Source organism: Syzygium oleosum, unplaced genomic scaffold, assembly GCF_021117445.2.
Source record: "Syzygium oleosum isolate NSW1041296 unplaced genomic scaffold, Sole_v2.1 Sole_v2.06, whole genome shotgun sequence".
NCBI lineage: Eukaryota > Viridiplantae > Streptophyta > Magnoliopsida > Myrtales > Myrtaceae > Syzygium > Syzygium oleosum.
The window spans coordinates 7,884,444-7,906,623 of record NW_026607490.1 but is presented as its reverse complement, the minus strand read 5'-3'; the positions used below and the strand labels follow the sequence as shown (position 1 = coordinate 7,906,623).

At 45.5% G+C, this 22,180-nt stretch overlaps 1 protein-coding gene and 1 pseudogene across 6 annotated transcripts; one reads left to right on the top strand and one right to left on the bottom strand.

Annotated features, from left to right (window-relative positions):
- The window catches only part of LOC115685919 (phytyl ester synthase 1, chloroplastic-like), a 71,651-nt pseudogene that overhangs the window by 33,735 nt on the left and 15,736 nt on the right, over nucleotides 1–22,180 (top strand).
- On the bottom strand, nucleotides 2,192–14,891 carry LOC115663787 (phytyl ester synthase 1, chloroplastic-like). Of its 6 annotated transcripts, none has more exons than XR_008816771.1 (5): nucleotides 14,534–14,891; nucleotides 13,576–13,944; nucleotides 10,664–10,781; nucleotides 2,666–2,751; nucleotides 2,192–2,534 (listed from the first exon to the last, which is right to left on the bottom strand). XR_008816771.1 is itself a non-coding variant. In XM_056312226.1 (2 exons), exons 1-2 carry the CDS (start codon nucleotides 2,725–2,727, stop codon nucleotides 2,255–2,257), a joined length of 342 nt encoding a protein of 113 aa, XP_056168201.1. In that variant the 5' UTR covers nucleotides 2,728–2,944; the 3' UTR covers nucleotides 2,192–2,254. The 6 variants fall into 6 exon arrangements, 1 of the variants encoding a protein (XP_056168201.1); XR_008816773.1 differs by having other exon boundaries at nucleotides 2,192–2,508; XR_008816772.1 differs by having other exon boundaries at nucleotides 2,666–2,695; nucleotides 14,534–14,890.

Sequence of the window (22,180 nt, the reverse complement as noted above, 5' to 3'; positions counted from 1 at the left end):
CGTCAACACGTCTCAAGCCCGCATCCATTTGGCACACCGGCCATTCATGCCTTCACACGGACCGCCGTCAACACGTCCCAAGTCCGTAGCCCTCCGATCAATCCGGGCTTGTAATCGACAGGCATACACACGCCATTCAATTCAATCAATTTCACGCCAATTACACCAAGCGATCCATATTCACAATTCAATCCAATTCATGACACGCCACACCAACCCACAAACTCGACATTCAATCGGCCACATACGAACATCCAAATCATGCATATAATTTCATCTAATCCCACTAACACAATTATATAATAATATAATTAAATTAAATCGTGCCCTAACTGTTCCGAACCCTAAACAAGTCTATAAAGTACCCAAAGTACTAGGTAGGGTTTAGGAAGTCACTTACTTAGTTTTGGCCCGGAGAAAATCAGCTCGGGCCTAAAATGGCCCGGGTGAACAGTGCTGGGCTAGGCACGGGCACGGGCCAAACGGGCGCGCTGGCCGGCCAACACGGGCACGGTGGCCGAACGGTGCGCCTGGTACGCGGGCGCGGTGGCTGAACGGCGTGCCCAGGGATGCACGGGCGGCTGGACGGGCGACGTGCCTGGGCGACGGGCCGGCTGGATGGGCGACGCGCCGGGTGCACGGGCGAGCGGCCGAACGGGACGGGCCAAGGGCCAAGTAGCGGGCGAGTGGCCTGGTCCAGCGGGTGATAGGCCCGGCCACGACCTGGGCTGGCTTGGCTGGCCTGGGCTAGCCGGCGGGGCTGGCTGGCCGGCGAGCTGCGGCGGCGTCGGCGACGCGGCGGCGACGGCACGGAGGGGAGGGGAAAGTCAGCCGGGGTGGTGAGGGCGAGAGGGAGAGGGAGATGGGAGATGGGAGCTGAGGGGGCGCGGACCGGCGGCGACGACGGAGCTCAGGCGTCGGGGCGGTGCTGGGGAGCTGGCCGGACGACTGGGCGGCGGCTGGGACTCGCCGGACACGGCGGCAAGCGGCGGCTGGACGGTCGGAGCCGAAACAGGGGAGAGACCGGGGAGGAGAGAAACAGGGGGTGGGACTGGTCGCGCGGCGGCCGGAAGCGACCCGGCGGCGTCGAGGGTGGCCGGGCGACGGAGGACGGGCCGACGTGGGTGGCCGGGCAACGGAGGACGGGCCGACGAGCGGCTGGGAACGCCGGACCGCGGCGGTCGCAGCGACGAGATGTTGCACGCGCGCCTCGCGGGCAGGTCGGCGACGGGCGTCGCGGCGACGGACGGCGGCACGGCTCGGTCGGGGCGGCGGCGGCGGCGACGGGGCTGGAGGCGAGCTCGGTCGGCGTCGGCTGGGGCGAGCAGACGCACGAGCAAAACCAGAAACGATGGTGCGGCGAAGGAGAAGGGAGAAGAAGAAAGAAGGAAGAAGAAGGGAAAGGAGAAGAGAGAGAAGGAGGAAATGGACGTGCATGGGGGGAAGGGGGAAGGGACGCGCGGGCAGGGGGGAGGGGACGTTCGCGGCAGAGGAGAGAGGAGAGAGAGAGAGAGCCACAAAGTCAAAGGTCATCATCGCAATCCAACGGCCCACGATTCGAACCCACAAACGATCCAACGGTTCAAAATTAATCCTAAAATATAATAAGGGACAAAGGCCAAATTAATTAAATCACACTACCCGAGGGAGGTCTACTAGTCCAAATCCGCACCCGGTCAAAAATTCACTTTTGACATATTCCTGGCAATAGCGACGCTGGCCACAATAATATCGACACCGTCCAATTAAATTCGTCCCGAAACTCCAAGAAATTCGACACCAAAGTTTGGGCTCTAAATAACGGCCAAATTCGATCGAGTGCGATTCTAGTGAAATCTCAATTTTAAAATAATAACCGGGAGTGATCAGTTCCCGGGCGAGATTTTTACTATAAGCACACTGACGAATTACACATTTTATAAATCCCAACTATGAGCCGAAATTCGGGAGGTCACACTCTTAGGTCGCGACACATGTCGCGAGAGAGCCCTACCGTGTCAGGGAAGAGCTGAGATTTTTTGAACAAAAGCAAGGGCCTCTCTCTAAATCTTTCATGGATTCATATGTATCTCTCAAGCTTGGAATTAAGATCCACAGGTTAGAAGCAACTAAAAAGATGACTAGATTATAATCAGCTATTCGGCTCAGGAGTTGCTCAAATAAAATCACAACTGGAGATTACATATACAAATGTTTATGTCACTCTAAATGAAATACAAAAGACCAAAACTATGTGGACAACCACCACCCATTATCAGAGCTCAAATGTCGGAATTTCGTGTAAAGGAGAATGTAGCGCTCTATGTACGGTTCTGTCAAATATTCTTCGATAGGGGTCCTCCTCTTGCTTCTTGAGCAAATACGCAATGCAGCTTTCCACTCCAGATTTTACCTGTGAGTACAACTTGTTTGCGTTTTCTCTGTCCTTCAGTGATTCATATCTCCCTCTTGTCTCTATGGGTTTCCCAAACAGATAGTAAAAGCAGCCAGGTATCTTTGGCAAAATCCCTGGAGTATTAAGTGATTCATCCTCCCTAAGAAACAGGACATAATTCATGTCGATGTCAAAAGAATTTCACAGTATGCTAAGCGATTTTATAATTTCAAGGGCCATCCATACAAAATCTATACACAGTCTTTTGAAGGTCGTGGGTAGGGGACCTACCTCACTCGTATAGCGTTGCGACTAGATTCTCTGATGTAGTCATTGAAAAATGAAATCTTCATCAGATCATTGTTATCAAGTACCAACTACCCGTTCAAAGTAAAAATCACATATTGTCAGAATGGAATGCAGAAGTACATCATATAAATGGGGAGGCTCATTGTTAGTTTTAGACTTGCTTTATGACAATTTTAATTTAAAATAATAGATGGCAATGATCAATGCAAAAGTTCGCCAAGACAGATGCATCATAACTGTATATGATTCAGCCAAATCTATACAATTACGCTTTAGCTGAAAATAGTTGAAGATTAAACTCGAACTCCAAGGAAGGTGTAAAGCGGAAGGAATAGGGGCTCACCAATAGTGACAAACCCCCAGAGGTAGAAATAAATATTGTCATGCCCCGAACCCCCGTCGAGCCCGCGACATCCCGCTTCAGGTCGAACGATTGCGACGTCCCAGGAATAACGTCGCCGACCCAACGATCCATCAGAGTTAAATCGCGGCGGAAGCAATCAAAAATCCCGGGCATTAAAATTGGAGAACACCAGAAAGGAACAAATCGACAAACCACCAAGCATATATTACACTTCCAAATATTTACATCATCCGCCAATACAAACCACAAAATAATTTATAAGCACACCGAACTATGAACTCCAAACCACTAAAATATCAAGATCAGCTCTCTAGGTCAGGATTATCCAAAAATGGGGCGCATCCTCTTCCCAGAACTATCCCCTACGCCCTCTCGAAGGCGTCCACTCTGACTCACTGTCCTCGGCATCACCACCTGAATCCTCCGCAGCTGTCTACTCACCCGACGACTCCGAGTCGACCTCAATCTCGACATTCAGGCGGGGGCTCTGAAATGGTTTGGTTGAAACAACCATGAGATCACATTTCAATAAGTCACAACCTAAGCCCCACCTAGGCTATCACGTAATTCCGGACACATCCAAACGCGCAACCAAACAACCACACAACCAGCAATCAAACATTCACACATACCTGGACTCTCTGCATACGCACCATGCACGTTAGCCCACAATCCCAACATACAATTCTTGCACACATGCCATCACACACTTTCCACATATCAATACACACGCCAATCATACCACAAGAAGATCACAAAGCGCGCGTCTCGATTATAAAGCAAAACCTACTTGGGCACGTCCCATACCATGCCTAGCAGATTTTACCCCATAATCGCGTACTGCATCACGCGATACAAACACACTCGCACACTAACTCACACCATGCATCACTTTCACAATCCTCACATGTCAATCCAAATCCCGCTCGTTCTCAACCTTTCCACCACTACCGCGCCCGCGTAAAACGCATCAGGCCAGCGGTCTTCTGATCTCGTCAGGCATCGACACCCCGTCGGGCCGGGCATCGTCACCTCGTCAGGGACGGCATCGTCCCGCGTAAACGAACGCGGCTCAGGACGGAATCCTACACACACTTTCCTTCTACCGCGCCCGCGTAAAACGCATCAGGCCAACGGTCTTCTGACCATGTCAGGTATCGTCACCCCGTCGGGCCGGGCATCGTCACCTCATCAGGGACGGCATCGTCTCGCGTAAACGTACACGCCTCAGGACGGACCTCACCTCGCGTAAACGTACACGCCTCAGGGTCTCACTTTTCAAACCAATCCTACATTCCAGTACCTTCGTTCCACTCAAACCACATTTGTCACACGGCCACACCTACACACTGCCAAACACGCACACCTCACACACATTTCACAATTTCACATTCTCGTCACACGAACACGCCACCCAATCACACATTCTTAGCACGCGAATACAATACGCGAATGCACTATCACACCACCACATCTCACGGCCAAACACACACGGCATATCATCAATCCACATTCAAACACACATTCAGGCTCAATTCCCGCCACAAGGGCAGCAACCATTCAACCTCGACACCCCCACCATTCCGCTCATAAAAACGAACATCCAAAGAATCGTGGTAAAATTGGGCAGTTTATACAGTGACCGAAATACCATCAAAATAAATAGTAAACGAACTCCAAAAATTCTCAATTTTGGATATGTCACAAAACACATCCCGATAAACATTTCTTATGAAGAACACGAAATCCGGTTCAAACTGTAACCATGCCTTTTTGTCCCTCGAAATCAGACCAAAATCAGTTTGCTCCAACAGAATATTTTGTCCTCAAAATACATTTATTTCAACACACAAATCACCTTGAAAAGCTTTGAAATTTTTATATGTTATAGCCACGAATGTCCCCAACAACTTTTGTGAAGGAAGAATTTTGAAAATAGGCCTGAAAAAATTTATAAAAATTCGAACAGACCCGAAGGTCGGGTGAACAGTAAATCGGGCAGTTTTATTTCGGTCCAAAGATGGACTTCCGAATGACCTCAAATGATTTCCAAAAATTCCTAAATTAAAATATGTTATACCTCAAGATGTTGGGAACAACTTTCATGAAGAAACCTTCCTCAAATTCGGCACACAAAATTCTCTACAAAAATAGAAAACCGGGTGGGTACAGTAATCGCGAATCCGCGATTCACCCCGAACCTCACGGATTCAAGCCCGAACCGATTTCTACCGAATTCCAACCGCCAAAACTCATTTCCCGACGTCTAATCCAACCCACAACAACCACTAACAGCCATACTCGGCCACCAATAGCCATGATTAACCACCAATAACCATGATCAACACCTTAATCAACCTCTAATCACCCCAAACCGCACCCAAACGAGTCCGAAAAATACCCGACGTCCTAGGCAAGGTTTAGGGAGCGACTTACCGGACTCTAGACTAACTCGGCTAGAGCGGGAAGGTGGAACGGCTGGCCGGCGGTCACGGCGGCACACGGCGGCGGCAACGGCGAGCGGCGGCGCTCCGGCTTAGCTTGACTTCTCATGGCCAAATGAAAAAAAGAAAATGAAGAAGAAGAAGAAGAAGAAGAAGTGTTGGCGTGGGAGGAAGGGGGCTGCCAGCTGGAATGAAAAATGGGGGAGAGAGAATGGGAGGAGAGAGAGAAAAGGCAATAATAACTTTGACCAACTTTTCCCTTAATTCCAATTTTGCCCCTCTAATACTTGGTCCACATTGCTCCAAACCAAAATATCTAAGGGCATTTTGGTCCAATATTTTGGGGCCGATATTTATCCACAATTAATCTCCAAATTCAATTTCCAAAATCCCCAAAATTCGGAATACCCAAAAATAGGCCTAAGGGCAAAATCGTAATTTTTCGGTCCCGGGTTGAAATTCCATTTTTCGACCGTACCAACTCCAAATGTATGTGGCCAACATAATATGGCTTCGGATTCGCGAAATTCATCGCGCAAGCCCTCAAAAATTGACTGCAAAGTTCCGAGAATAAAATAATATTATTTTTCCAATTTTTGTCGAAATTCTAATTTTTGGCCGTAACCACTCCAAATATGCGTGGCCACTCTAAAATGACATTGGCCTCGAAAAATAACCTCAAACGACCTCAAAATCTAACATCGGTGTCCACAGGGGCAAAACCATAATTTTTCCGGCCCCGGACCGAAATCTATTTTTTTGCAGAAATGGGTGGCCCCAAGGTTGGCCAAGCCGAAAACGTCATTGGCCGCTCAAAATCGTCACTTTCAAAATTCTCGATTCCCGGGCCCGAATTCCAAGAAATGACTAAAATTGACCGATCGCGACTTTAGCTTATCTCTTGCTAACGGGTGGCTCATTAGGATTACGCGCTCTCGACCCGTGACCGACACTATGTCACGCCCCGTACTCTACTGGAACGCAACATCCCGTCGACGGTCGATTATGGTGCAACGCTCCCAGGAAGCATTGCCGACCCAACGCCCAATCAGAGATCAAACACATACGGAAGCAACGTATATAAATAAATATATACACCCATACAATAAATCGCATGAGACTAAGGATAGCCAAGCAATAAACAACGATCAACGCAGAAAATATGTACATACTTATATCACTATTTTAAAACTCTTTTTACAGTGCTCCCAACAACTCAAATAAAACACAAACTCCTAGGAATAACCAAACAGCCACTTCTCCGATCTGCTCCGTCTCCACAGGGGTGCACGCTCAACGACCGATGGATGAAATGCAAGATCCCAAAAAGTGGTGGTGTCCTCGGCATCCTACCGCCGAGGGTCCGAAAATGTTTCGGTTTACACAACCGTGAGACGAATCTCGCCGAGTATGACCCCCTAAACCTAGGCTAGGCTAACATGCAATCTCCTGACCGACAGCACAAAACAACATAACCAAACAATTTATAAATAAACTCCGACCTAGGCCCTGTGTCCCAGATCTCTTACCTGGCTGACCCTGCAGGTTAGACAGTTCAATATGTAATAATCACGGGACATACGTGGCACACATTATCACACGTACGCCAATCCCATGGTCACACACCGAGTCTCAGACACTCGCATGTCAATCAATGCATGTTTATGCATGCAAATGCCATTGACATGTCATGCACATTTCTTTGGCCCACTGGCCCACACTGGCACACTTGCCCAAATTAATTATTATTACGACTCGAGTCATCAATTTTTTCACGGCCCGGTGCGTCTAGCCTGCTTCAAAGTGCATGAGGCGCAGCAACCGATCTGGCCCAGTGTCTCTAGCCTGCTTCAAAGTGCATGAGGCGCAACACTGATCTCCTTGCGAACCAGAGCTTGCTTCAAAGTGCATGAGGATGGTCGCCTTCCGGACGTACCGGGCATCGTCCTGCTTCAAAGTGCATGAGGACGGTATCGACCCGAAGGTCCGTAGGTGATCACACAACTCATTATTATTCGAACCCGCCGTATAACGCCTGTGGGTATTTTAGGTGATCACATGCTCATGGCAGCACGCATTCTCGCACCATTCATCACACGCCTCGTTCCCGGCATTCACTATGCGTGCCATGAAATGCAAAACAATGCAACATGAGCATCAGCACAATTCAAGCATTCAGTTAATTTCATGCCGCAACAATCGTTCACTGGCCAATTAATACCATGCGGCTCAATTCCACAATGTGCAATTCAATAATCCAATCAAGCCATCATATGGCCAATCACACTCCGCACAAGTCGGCCACGCAATCACGCGACATGGCATTACTCAATTTCCCAATAATTGGGTACGTAAATCAACTACCAATCAACCCGGCATACCCAAAGCACTCAATCACATAATCCCCGATTAATTTGTGCTAGTCCAATAATTATTTATAATAATCCCACTAAATTCCTTAGACTTAATTTCCAACGATCGATTCTCAATCCAGTCCGAATTACACACTGGTACTACCTAATCCAAATGACTACACCGATAATACTTAAGCCAACATGCCGAACACAATCATTCACCAAATCAACGAATTCAACGCATCCTTGGCACATTCAATATATTTCCACTTTGGTTCAACGAATCCCACATTCATTTGCACGTTCATTCCAAGGTAATTCAATGCGTTAAAGGCCCGCCCTGGGCAAATCCATCTCAATAGTTGTTCTCACCACTTCGGGGTCATTCAATAGGATTTATACACGTCCTAATCATCCCCTAAAAATGCCTAAATTCTTGTCATTAGTCCATTATTCTTAGAATATTCAACTTGGGCACAAATTAGGCATTTTCGGTATTGAATGAACAGTACCAGGAAAATTAACATTTAGGCACTAAACCACCTTTAAACCATCTCATTAAGGCCTAATCACCTACTCCAAACATCCAACCACCAAATACATATAATAAAGCCTCAAATGAGCTTAATTAACACTTGAATTGTCTAATTTCAAGCCTTGAATCATTGAATTCAATTAGACAAATATGCACAATTTCGGTACTTTGTGAACAGTACCAGAACAGGGGCTGTTTTGAACACTAATCCACACTTAAATAACCTCATTAAGCCCTAATGACCCATCATAATCATCCTACACCCAAATAAACATCATTAGGTCCTAAATGAGCTTAATTAACCCCTAATTACCCCCTAAGGACACAATTAGACTAATTAAGGGTTTGGGGTTTATACTCGCCTATTAGCGACTCGGGACGACGGGAACGGGCGGTCGATCACCGATGCGCGGTAAGGATCGACGGCGGCGTTCCGATGCAAGCCGCGGCTCGCGCGACGACGGAAACGGCGATTTGTCGCTGTTTGCTTCGTCTCAGCTGCTGGAAATGGGCCGAGGGTGGTCGATCTTGGGCGAAAGGGTCACGGTGGTGCCGGTTTCGATGGGGACAGCTCCACTGGCACTGTTTCGGCGTGAACAGCACTGGGCTGGAGCGTAACGTGAACCGTGCAATAGAAAATGGGAAAGAAGAAGGAAATTCCTCGGGGATTTGGCCGAATGGTCTGCTGGAGAGAGAGTGATCTGGTCAAATAAGGGTCAACAATTGATTTAGTGGGTTCCAAGTGTCAAGATCTAGGCCAATTGGACAATTTTGCCCTTGATCCAAGGGCTATCCTTCCTTTTCATCCAATAATTTAGGGGTAAAATGGTCATTGATCCTTAACCCAAGCTGACCAGACCTGGTTTAGCCCTAACTCATCTTGGTTAGTCCCCTAATTAAATCCAAAATTCAGAATTACCAAAAATGGGTCCAAGGGCATTTTGGTAATTTTTCGGTCCCGGGTCAAAATTCCAATTTTCGCACACACGCGTTTCATATGTGCGTGGCCAACATAATATGGCGTCGGAATCGCAAAATTCACTTTTTAAGTCCTCGAAAACTGACTGCAAAGTTTCGGGAATAAAATAATATTATTTTTCCAATTTTTGTTGATATTCCACTTTTTGGCCAAAACCACTCTAAATGTGCATGGCCACCCCAAAATGATATTGGCCGCGAAAAATAACCTCAAACGGCCTCCGAATCCGGCCTCGGTGCCCACAGGGGCAAAACCGTAATTTCTCACCCCCGGACCGAAATTCCAATTTTCACTCGTACTAACCCCAAACGTGTGTGGCCAGCGTAATATGACGTCAAATTCTCAAAAATAGTCTCTTAAGCCTTCGAAAATCGACCTTGAAATCCGGGCTCAATTCCGTGAACAAAACTCGCTAAACTTTCAATTTCAGGGTCTCTCACTAACGGGCGGCTGTTTAGGAGTTACGCGTATCGACCTAGGGCTATCCATATCGTAATGGTCTCGATCATTGAGAGAATGAGAAATTATCATTAGTTCCAGAGGTCACGATCGCTCGGTTCAAGTTCAAGACCGGTTGGCCACGTGTACTTTCGGCCTTGCGTAATCACCCGCGATCCGATGGTACATCGTTGGCCTTGGCCAAACCGCATCCGTTACCTTTCCTAAGATCGGTCCATTCTGGTTCATAATATTCTCTCGTCATTTCTTGAGATCGGTGCCCAATTCACGATCGGGTCCCTGGTCCACGTACCATTTTCCTAGTTAGCCATACCCCATTGGTTAGTATCCCGAGAGTGATCAGCTCTGGGCGAGACTTACTAAAATGAAATGCGAAATATGGTCAATTTATTGATCCCGGAATTACATCGAAATTCAAGCTGTTACACACTAAGTCAAATCACGTTTAAGTTTGCTCGAACCAAGGCGACCTCGATCGTCATATAATTGCGAGAGTCTGTCACTAGTGCCCTTCGGACACGATCAATCAAATAGACCGATCTCGGTTGGCTCAAAACATTCCCTCGTCAATCCATATAGTCGAAGATCGAACCCAGGTCGAGTTCTTTGGTCGTGCGAACTCAATCCCGTAATAGGCCTACCCCTAAGGTTAGCATCCCGAGAATGCGCGGTTCCCGGGTGAGATCTCACTATAGCGCATTGGTCAAATTCATTTCCTAAATCCCGGGAAAAAGGATCGAAAATTCAGACTGTTACAAATATTATGCAAGTTTTTTAATTCCGAACCTTGGCAGAGAGTCAAGAGCTGAATACCGAACTTTAATGCAGAAATAGAGCTAGCTTACATCTGTGATGTCATCCTCTCCCACGGTTCCAAATTAATGGTACTATTGTGGCGCCAAACCGTGCAGCCATTCTCACAAATTCTGGTTGGTCTGGCCAGAATAACTTGTATTCTTCACCCTACAAATGGAAGATGATAGAGCTGAGGTAAACTTTACAAAGCATAATTTTATTGTAAAGATGCACAAGCAAAAGCTTAATGGTGATTACGAGTAACTCTTAATCATGCATATGAAACCTCTGGAAACAAACACTCCAAGAGGCAATGGCAAGGCCAAAATTACTCGTGCTCCTTAATACTCTATATAAGTACAACTGAAAATTTGTCTCTGAAGAGAAACCGTCAATATTTATGTATTATACTCATATGGTGTTTAACCCACTTAACAGAAAATGAGTTCTCATTTACACAAACTGATTATCGCTCACTTAGCTAGCGAATGATAACCATTCTGTTCCGGAATGAGTTCCTGAACCAGAAATAGATTTTTCTATTTCTGGTTCCTAGATGAGTTTCTGAGAAAAAAAACCCGTTTGATAATGACAAAAAATTTCTATTTCTAGAACAGAAACCCGTTTGATAACAGCACAAAATTTCTATTTCCTAAAATAAAAACCCGTTTGATAAACAACAGAAAATTCTATTTCCAGGAACAAAAATCCATTTTTTTAGAAATGGAATAAAAATAATAAAAAATCCAAAAAATTCATAAAAATCTTTAAAAAAATTCAGAAAATCCCAAAAAAATTGAAAAATTCCAGAAAAAATCATCAAAATGTCGAGAAAATAAAAAAAATTTAGATTTCGGGAAAATAGGAAATTTGTTGAATTTTTTCAAAAAAAATCAAGAAATCAAAAATTTCAAAATTTCACAGAATTGCTTAGAATATCTGTGGCCACCCACTTTTAGCGAAATTTAAATTTTTTAGGTGCCCAAAAAAAATCAAAAAATCAAAAAATTCAAAACTTCACAGAATAGTTTAGAATACATGTGGCCACCCACTTTGAGTGAAATTTTAATTTTTTAAGGTGCCCAAAAAAATTCAAAAACTCAAAAATTTCAAAACTTTACAGAATGGCTTAGAGCCACCCACGCCACCCACTTTGAGTGAAATTTTAATTTTTGGAGGTGAAAAAAAAGCAAAAAATAAAAAATTTCAAAACTTCACAGAATGACTTAGAATACATGTGGCCATCCACTTTGAGTGAAATTTAAATTTTTTTAGGTAAAAAAACATAAAAAATCAAAAATTTAAAAATTTCACATAATGACTTACAATACCTCTAGCCACCCACTGTGAGTAAAATTTAATTTTTTTTAGATGCCCAAATGGTATTTTTGATTTTTTTTATTTTATTTTGTTCATAAAGAAAATTAAATTTCACTCAAAGTGGATGGCCACATGTATTCTAAGCCACTCTGTGAAGTTTTGAAAATTTTTCTTTTTTGCTTATTTTTATTTTTTTTTCGATACCTAAAAAAAATTAAATTTCACTCAAAGTGGGTGGCCACAGGTATTCTAAGCAATTATGTGAAGTTTTTTATTTTTTATTTTTTTATTTTTTTCGGCACCTAAAAAAATTTAAATTTCGCTTAAAGTGGATAGCCACAGGTATTCTAAGCCATTTTGTGAAGTTTTGAAATTTTTTATTGTTTTATTTTTTTTATTTTTATCAGCGCCTAAAAAAATAAAATTTCGCTCAAAGTGGGTGGCCACAGGTATTTTAAGCCATTTTGTAAAGTTTTGAAATTTTTACTTTTTTGCTTATTTTTATTTTAAAAAAATTTAAATTTCACTCAAAGTGGGTGGCCACAGGTATTTTAAGCTATTCTGTGAAGTTTTGAAATTTTTTATTTTTTTATTTTTTTCGGCACCTAAAAAAATTTAAATTTCACTCAAAGTGGATGGCCACAAGTATTCTAAGCCATTCTGTGAAGTTTTGAAATTTTTGATTTTTTGATTTTTTTTATATTTTTCGGCACCTAAAAAAATAAAATTTCGCTCAAATTGGGTGGTCACAGGTATTCTAAAATATTCTATGAAGTTTTTAAATTTTAGAATTTTTTATTTTTTTTTTGCAACTAAAAAAATTAAATTTTGCTCAAAGTGGGTGGCCATAGGTTTTCTAAGCCATTTTGTGAAATTTTGAAATTTGTTATTTTTATTTATTTTTTTCGGTACCTAAAAAAATTTAAATTTCACTGAAAGTGGGTAGCCACAGATTCTAAACCATTCTGTTAAGTTTTGAAATTTTTGATTTTTTGCTTGTTTTTCTCACCTCAAAGATCGTGACTTCCATATGAATATGTGTGTTGAAGAAAAAGAATTCCTCAGAAATGGTTCTCACTTTTGTTCTAGAAATGAAAAACCAACTTTTTTTTGGTTCTCATTTCTGGTTTCAGAATCAGTTTTGGAAGTAAACTTGTCCCGGAAATAGAAAAATGAAATTGCGTTACCAAACGAGTTTCTGGTCCAAAACTGATTCTGGGAACAAAAAATCAGTTCTGGACAGAACCAGAATGGTTTTCATGCAGCACCTTAGCTTCTTATCCACCCCCCATCACCACCATCGAATAGACCGCTGCCACCAACTGCAATTGCGACCACTACCCCCACCATATGAGCTAATTGGCTACAGTATCTGACATCGCTACCACAACCACTGCCAGGCCGTCATTATGAATTGTCCTTCTCCAGATGGCTTTACATCTTCACTAGTAAAACTTATGCTGTGGAAGATCCTTCTTACCTTATAGCCTGGACCCGAGGAAATTCTATTTGAGAAATTATGTTTAAACGATTTGTCTGATTACATTATTAATAAGACCAATTGGGTTAAATCAAGATCGAATCCAGTTGTTAACATTGCACAAGAGAACTAATTGAACTGAATGTAAGGTACTTACACAACTTGTAATGGAGAGCCTCGTGTGCACCGCCAGGATAAAGCAGAACATGAGATTTGGCTGAAAACAATTTAAAGAGGTTGCTTCCGGTTACAGGAACTGCTCCAAATACTTTTACCCAATCAATTAGATTAAATTCAGAAGATGAATTTTCCATTTTTCGAGAGAACAACATCGGATGAGCTATCCCGCGCACAATAACGTTCTTCTCTCTCAAGAATTCTTCAACAATTGAACACAGCTCTAGTCCCATCAACATGTGATAACCGACTAACAACACCGGTCCTTCAGAAAAAACCCCTGAAAGACCTTTTACTATCTTCCCATCTTCCAAAGTTGAGAATAATACCGAACTAGATGCATTGCGAAGAAGTCTGCATTTATCCGACCACAGCATCAGACTAAGATTGACGGGTTGCAATTAATGAATCAGCGTTTGTGGAAGGGTATGACCCATCCATAATGTGCTGGGCTCAATCAGGCCCCTGATAGCATTAAAATTGGTAATAATAGATCGTGTGTTACCATCAACAAATGACATTAAAAAGTAAACACTTTGGGTAGCAATGACTGGTGCTTCTTTGGCAAATCACAGGACGAGAATGACCTTGCCCTGAGATTTCAGGCATCAGCTGGTGATAAAATCATGCATTAATACTGCAGATCAATTTTCAATGAGTTGTTGCAAAAGAAATAGAAAGTGAAGTAGCAAATAATCAGATACGAAAAACATGACAACCCAATTATCTAGTTTGAAACATTTGCTGAATAACTTAGATCTTCATAAACAGACTTAAAAGATATAGGAAAACATTAGTTTCAATTCAGATAGCACAGAAACATTAAGCCGTCACAGCTAGCTTAAAAAAAATCTGGTTGAGGTCATATCTAGAAACAACTGGGTCTACTCCAATCAGGAAAGAGCAAAAAAAGACACGCAGAACCATTTGTTTGCAGAATTACCCGACAACTTGATTGAATGCAACTTTGTATTCTGACATACTAGGAGGCAGGAAATCCAAGACGTAATCATGCCTCCTCCTTCGACGGTATGTGTGGGTACCTTTGATGACGGTCAGCAAATTTATACCATCTTCCTGCAATCTCAATCTCAGTCTGATTACTGGTCAACAAACAGGCAGCACAATATAGAGAAATAAAGCAGTCTTTTAGAGATAATATCTCCTGAAACTCAATGCTAAGTTTACGATCAAGGAGAGTGACGTTTTGAAGAGCCATGCACTTTCATCATGATAAGTATTTAAAAGGGCAAAAGCCACAAAAAACCCTAAATTATGTCAATCGTGACACATTTACCTTAAACTTTTTTCTATGACACCAAAAATCCCAAACTTATACCTGTGTGACACATTTAACCTCCGTCAAAATTCTGTCAATAGGAAACATCACAAATCTGCTTACATGTACACTGGAAAGCAAACGGTGTTGACATGAAGCCCACATGGCTTAAGTGCAATAAAAATGACATTTTTTTGGTTGAAAATTCATCTAGCAAAATCTTGACGGAGGGTAAATGTGTCATATAGGTACAAGTTGGGATTTTCTATGTTACACGAAAAAGTTTAGGATAAATGTGTCGTAGTGGGCATAGTTTGGAATTTTTGATGTCACAAAAATAAGTTCAAGGTAAATATATTACAGTGGGCATTTGGAGCATTTTGTGGCTTTTTCCCTATTTAAAAGGAGCACTACCTCACTCAAATAAAAAAGCTAACACCATAAGAGAGATTATAAATTTCTTGAAATTGCAAGATTGAATTTGTATCTTCCTCCTTTCCAAATCACTAAAGGAGCTAAGCTTGAGATCTGTTATCAGCCACTAGAATTACACAATGATGTTCTGCTTGCCAATTCTATTTGCTATGTAGACCAATGAAAGATGATGACATTGCATGCCGCTGGACTTATAAAAGCTGCAGTCAAATTGGTTCATTGTGATGACTCAAAGGCTCCGTTCGTTTGGCGGAAAATATTCTCCTTTTGGAAAATATTTTCCCGAAAGTCATTTTCCTGGAAAATGTTTTCCCGGAACATAATTTTCCGGTGTTCGGCGATCAATATGAAAAAGTTTCGGAAAATATTTTTCGCCGACGACCGACGGCGGCGTCCGGCGGCCAGCGACCGGCGGCGGCAACCGGCCGACCGGGCGGCGGTAGCGGCGGCCGGCGACCGACGGCTAAAGTCCGGCGGCAGCCGACGGCCGCCGCCGGCGGCCGACGGCGGCCAACGTATGGCGGCGGCCGGCGACCATCGCCGGCGGGCGGCGGCCGGCGACCGGCGGGCGGCAGCGGCGGCCGGCGACCTTAGTGAAGAAGAAGAAGAAGCTCCGGAAAATGATTTTCGCTTTTGAAGAAGCGGAAGTCATTTTCCGTAGACTTAGGCTATTTTGTGAGGGGGGGAAGGAAAATATTTTCCCACGGAAAACGTTTTCCGCCTCCCGAACACCGGAAAACACGGAAAATATTTTCCGCCAAACGAACGGAGCCTAAAATCAACGCTTAATCAGCCAATACTCAGCCCACACATTGCACCCATTTTAATCCACATAATTGCCCAAACCTAGTCCACACTGATCGGCCAACAACCAGTCCATTCTAGGCCTCCAAGTCACATTTAGATCATCACACTAAACTCCCAAATTCACCACATAATCATCCTTAATCAGCCGCCAAAGTTTAACCCCTAAAACACCCTAAATTAACCTAAACTTATCTAGAAATGTACATTAGCCTAATTAGGGTTTAGGGTTGTACTCACAAAACTTTCTAAGCTCCTAGGGGTGTTGGTCAAGGGGGAAAATAGGCCGGATGGGCGCCGGCACGTGACGGAACAAGCGGCGGCGGACGGCGGCTCTCACGGCGGCGATTGGTGGTGGCTTGGGCGGTGGCTCTCACGGCCAAGGGGGAAAGAAAATGGGAAGAGGGAGTTGGCGAGAGAGAGAGAGAGAGACAGTCGGAATGGTGGGGTGAGGGTAACGGAGCGGACGGCGGCACACGGTGTGCGGCACCGGCGGGCGACGGCGCTGCGGCGTGGCGTGGCTTCTCACGGCCGGAGAAGGAGAGAACGGGAGAGAGAGAGGAGGAGTGGCCGGTGGGGTGAGAGTGAGAGAATGAGAGGAGAGAGAGATTGCAAGTGTTTTTGAAGAAATGGTGTGAGTGGGGGTGGTTGACCAATCCACCAAAAAATGACCATCACTCCCTCACTTCAAGGGCTAGGATCAAGCCTTGCCAAAATATCTTGGGGCAAATTGGTCCACTAATTTTCAGCATTATTGGGGCTGATTAGTCCAATTTAAAACCCCAAAATTCGGAATTATCACTTAAAGGTCCAGGGTCAAAACAGTAATTTTCCGGTTCCGAGCCGAAATTTCAAGCATATCCAAAAGGTTCTAGACTCTTCCGACGTAAAAGGACAGAAGCCGACGACGCTTCCAATCCAACGGCCCCGATCGAGCCGAACCTTCAGGAGCGGTATAGAATTGGACGTTCTCCTCTCCATCCCCCTTCCCCAATATAAACCTCATCAATTACTGCCGGGTCCCTCGACGCTGTCGAAAGTAGCTAAACCCTAAGCGCGCTCCCTCTCCCCTCTCCGTCTCCCTTCGCCGCCGGAGGTAACTTTGGATAAGCCTGATCTCATCCTCTCGATCGTTCCCTTCTCGTTTGCGCTGTGTTCCGCCATTTCTAGGATTCGAGGAGCTTGGAATTCCGCCTCTCTGCGATGGACGGAATGGAGCATTTCGTTGCTCTTTTTGTAGTTGTTATTGGGTCCGTCCAACGTTAGCTTCTTCTGGTTTGGTGTTGTGCTGGGACTCGTAGTTGAAGAGATTGGGGAAGCATTACCTTGGGGGTAATTAGGTCGTATCTCCGTTTGTCAAGCTAAATGCGTGAAAGAGGAGGAGGAGGAGGAGGAGCTTTGTCGTCTTTGTGCGGGAAATGGAGGGGGTTTGGTTTAAGCATCGAGTCGTTAGGGACTTGTGAGTTCTTGGCTGAGCTTGGATTCGTTGGATTGTTTGGGGATGTTCATTTTGGTGAGCAATATTCGCGTATGATATTAGGGATACTTAATCATTGGGTTACGGTCACAAGAGCCGGGTTTTCCGGGCCTAGCCATTGGAAACCTAAGCATGGGTACCGTGGATATGGGCCTGCTTTTATGAACTCCAGCCCGAGTGCTGATGACTTGAGTGCGGGAGCCCAGCATAGCCGCCAGGAATCTAGGCAGGGCACTGAGGCCTTGGTTGCCTTTGTGGACCCAAACTCGGTCACTGAAGAATTAGACCTGAGGGCCAGTGACTTAGGCCGAGAGCCAAGTACCTGAGCATAGCCGCCTACGACCCAAACATTGGCACCAAGGTGCTAAGCATAGTCATCGGGGAGCATGACATAAACATTGGGGTCCCAAGCCTTAGCTTTATGGATCGAGCCTCGGCTAATGGTGACTTAGGCACGAGAACTAGGTACACGAGCATAGCCATTAAAAACCCTAGCAAGAGTAGTGAGGTCTTGGGCCAGGCCTCAAGGGACTTGGGCTTGGCAATTGAGGAACCAACCTCGGGCTCTATAAACTTGGACTTGACATTGGATTAGGGTGTTGGGTTTCACTGTCGTGGACCTGGCCCCAAGCTCTAGTGACTTGGGCATGAGAGTTGGGTACTCGAGCATGGCCACCACCCATTCACAAGCATTGAGGTCTCGAGCATGACCTTTGTGGTCCCGAACCTCGCCTTGACGAACCCAGGCACAGGTGCTGATGAAATGAGTGTAGGAGCCAAATACTCAAGCATGGCAATCAAAGACCCAGACACGGGCACTAGGGTCCTGAGCTTGGCCTCTATAGACATGGGCCTGGGTGTAGAAATGGGGTCTTGGGGCTAGCCTCTACGGAGTCGGGCTCGGGCACTAGTGACTTGGGCTTGTGAGTCGGGTATCCAAGTATGGCCATAGGGGATCGAGCTAATAGCATGGGGGTCTCGAGCGAACGGCCTCTGTGGCACCAGGCCTGGCCTCGATGAGCTCGGGTTCAAACGCTAGTGACTTGAGCATAGGAGCCGAGTACTCGGGTATGGGAATTGGGATCTTAGCTAGGCCTCGAAGGAACTGAGCCCAGCCTTTGTGGACCTAGCCCGATTGTCATGTAACCGGTCCCAAGCTCGGTAGACTTGAGATCAAGAGCCGATTACTCCAGCATGGCTTCTAGGGACCCGAGCACGGGCACCAAATCTCAAGAATGATCGCTAAGGACCCAAACATAGGCACTGGGGTCTCAAGCTCGACCTGTGTGGACTGGGCTCAACTTGTGAGTACCAGGCTCAACCTATGTGCATCAAGCTCGGCCATTGAGGACTTGGGCATCGGCGTTGGCTACTGTGCCCAAGCTTTAAGGTCTCCGATCTAAGCGCCATTATTTAGTTATATAGGGAAATCATTTTCACGAATTTTACCCTATGTTTTTTGTTGACTATTAATAAACTTTTTGTTGACTGATTTTGTCACGTCCCAAATCCTACGGCACGCGACAACCCTATTGCGGTCGATTCAGTACGACGTCCCAGGATTCGTCACTAACCCAAAACCCAAATCAGAGAACAACACACATGCGGAAGCAATCAAATATCCCGTACAATATAAAACAGCATGACCCAGGGATAGCAATAAATACAATAAATACAACTTGCATTAATAACAGGGATTTACAATATTCATATACAGTATATACACATAAACCAAAATGGATCAACAACCACTAACATAAAAAAGGGTATGTGGCTCGGGCGATCAGGATACTAAGCCTAGGAAGGGCACCTATCCAAAAAGTGTCGGACCTACCTAACTAAGGTCAGGAGTGAACTCTAGGGCAACCAGTTCGGGTTGGATCCTGAGGACTCAAACGAATCGTCTGACGACTCGGACTCGGAATCCATTGAATCCGGCTCGAACTCAGCGTCCACTGACTCCACCTCGGAATTATCCTCCGGCTCTGGCTCCTGCTCCATGGACTTCGACTGCATCTCCTAATCGGACTCTCAGTCCATCGGCTCCTCTCCCTTGGACTCGGTAGCGGGGCTCACGATCTCTCCATCAACAGGATGCGGGGCTCACTGACCTAACCCATCGAACGGAATATCGAAGGTCCTAAGGGTCCATAGGATCCACTCTCATCCCGGTAGCACCAACCGAGATAGGGATGGGCCTTGAGCTGTGGCCCGCCCTCATCGACCCAAACTATGGTGTAATATCTAATATATACTTCCCCGTTCCAACCGTGGTACTCGGTCACCGAACGGTCTATCCGGTCCGAGATCCCAAAACGAATCGGTACTCCTGCCATCTCAAGGTCGGGGGTCTGAAAAGTGAGATTTAAACAACAGTGAGAATAAATCTCAGTGAGTAAGCCCCCTAAATCTAAACTAGGCTAACATGCACCTCCTGACAAGTACTAACCAAACAAACAGCCAAATAATCACATGACTTAGGCCCTCGGCTCAAATCCAAGCATTTTACTGATCCAAATTGCCGTGAGCTTCCCCCTCCTCCACCGTGGGCTTTCCTTGGCCATTCTTCCTCCACCGCCGGCACCGCCGCTCGTCGCCGCACGCCGGACCGCCCTCAAGCCGTCGTCCACGCCGCCATCAAGCCACCACTATCCTCAAATCTCACCATCTCTTTCTCTCCCTCTCTCTCTCACGTGAGGCAAGACCCACGGCCAAGTAAGCCGCGCCGTCGCCACCCAAGCTGATCGCCGCCACCTGGGAGCCGTATGTCGTCGCCGCCGTTCCCGATTAGCCCCAAATGTGCGTGGCCACACCAAAACGACGTTGGTCTTGAAAAATAATCGTAAACGTCCACAAAATTTCGACGTCGAAGTTCGGGTCCAATCTCGCGATTAAATTTGCTCATTTTAAAATTCTAGAGCCTCTCACTAACGGGTGGCTGTTTAGGTGTTACGGGTATCGACCTAGGGTTGTCCGAATCGTAATGGCCTCGATTTTCGAGAGAGCGCGAGGAATTATCACTAGTACCGGAGGTCTCGGTCATTTAGGTTAGTTCGGGAATCGTTCGCCATGTGTACTCTCAGTCATGCGGAATCACCCGCGATCCGATCGTACATCATTGGCAGAATCGAATCCGTCACCTTCCTAAGATCGGCCCACGTTGGTCCAAAATATTCCCTCGGCGTTCTTCGAAGTCCGTGCCCAACTCGCGATCGGGTCCCCGGTCCACGTACCTATTCCTATTTAGCCTTTCCCATAAGGTTAGTATCCCGTGATTGATCAGGTCCGGGCGAGACTTTCTAAAATTAAATGAGAAATAATTTACACTTTATTGATCCCGAAAATGGGTCGAAATTCAGAATGTTACATGCTCCCATATATTATTTTTCTAAATTTGGTATGATTGTCTTTACTCGACAATTTTCTTGAGAAAAAAGAAGAAAATGATTTCACAATACCACGAGAAGTGGATTTTCGTGTTCATAAGAGCATTTTTTTAAGACGAGAATGCTGAACCTATACGACTCGAATGATTGACCAAACATGAGATAGCTTGCATGCGTGGAGAATTAAATCTGCAAGGTTTGTCTAGACCATATATGCCTGCTCCTGAAACTACATTTTCCGAATTAGGGGTACATGTCAATCAATGCAGGCGAACTTATAATATTGGTCATTGGGTAAACCTCAAACTGAAAATCACGAAAAGATATTGCATGGTCCGGACCTCCACGTCTGTCACGCACCTCTCCCCATTCATTGGTGAGCTCCAATTTTCACATTTACTCTCTCCCCTCCGTTGCTCTCTCTTCTCCGTTACACTCTCTGTATCCATCTTCTCCTCTGCTGCAGTCTCTCTCCCTACCGAGAATCCAAGAAGACGAAGCGAGGATCCAGAATGTTTGAAGATCCACGAGAGGGACCCGAGAGAGAGAGAGTGACGATGCAGCAAATCCAGGAGAGTTTCTGGAGATAAAAATGAGTCCCTCTGAGTAGAATCTGAACCGAGAAAGAAGGACGAAGGAGAGCTGCTTGGGTTCGGGTAAATCTGGAAAATGGCCTCATCAGCGGGATCAAGACAGAGAAGCGATAGAGAGAGGGAGAGGGCTCGGCTTGGTGGTCAGTAAATCTGGAAAAAAAAAACTTTAGCTGGTGGAGAGGGAGTGATGGTGGCCGGAAACGAAGAAGAAAATGCGGGTGCGAAAGAACTCGACAAATGGAGCAAGAGAGGGAGAGGGTGATGCTGCTTGGGCCCAGTCAGCAAATGCTGGAGAAGCTCAAGCTTCCGGCGAAATCCGAAGAGGGGGGACAGAGCATGAGCTTCGGTCACAGCAAACAGAGAAGAGGGAAAGAGAGAGACAGGAGCAGAGGAGAAGGTAACGGAGAAGAGAGAGTGACGGAGACGGAGACGAGAGGAGAGAGCCCCCACTTTGGACACGTGGCGAAGCTGACGTGCATGTCCAGGACAATGCGATATATTTTCTCGAAAAGGACATTGTCCAACCGTTTCATTTTGCCATTGTGGGGTGGCCTGGATGTTCTCTCTTTCTTTCATTATCTCCCTAACAAGCGCGGCTTGCACTTCTTATTCAGTG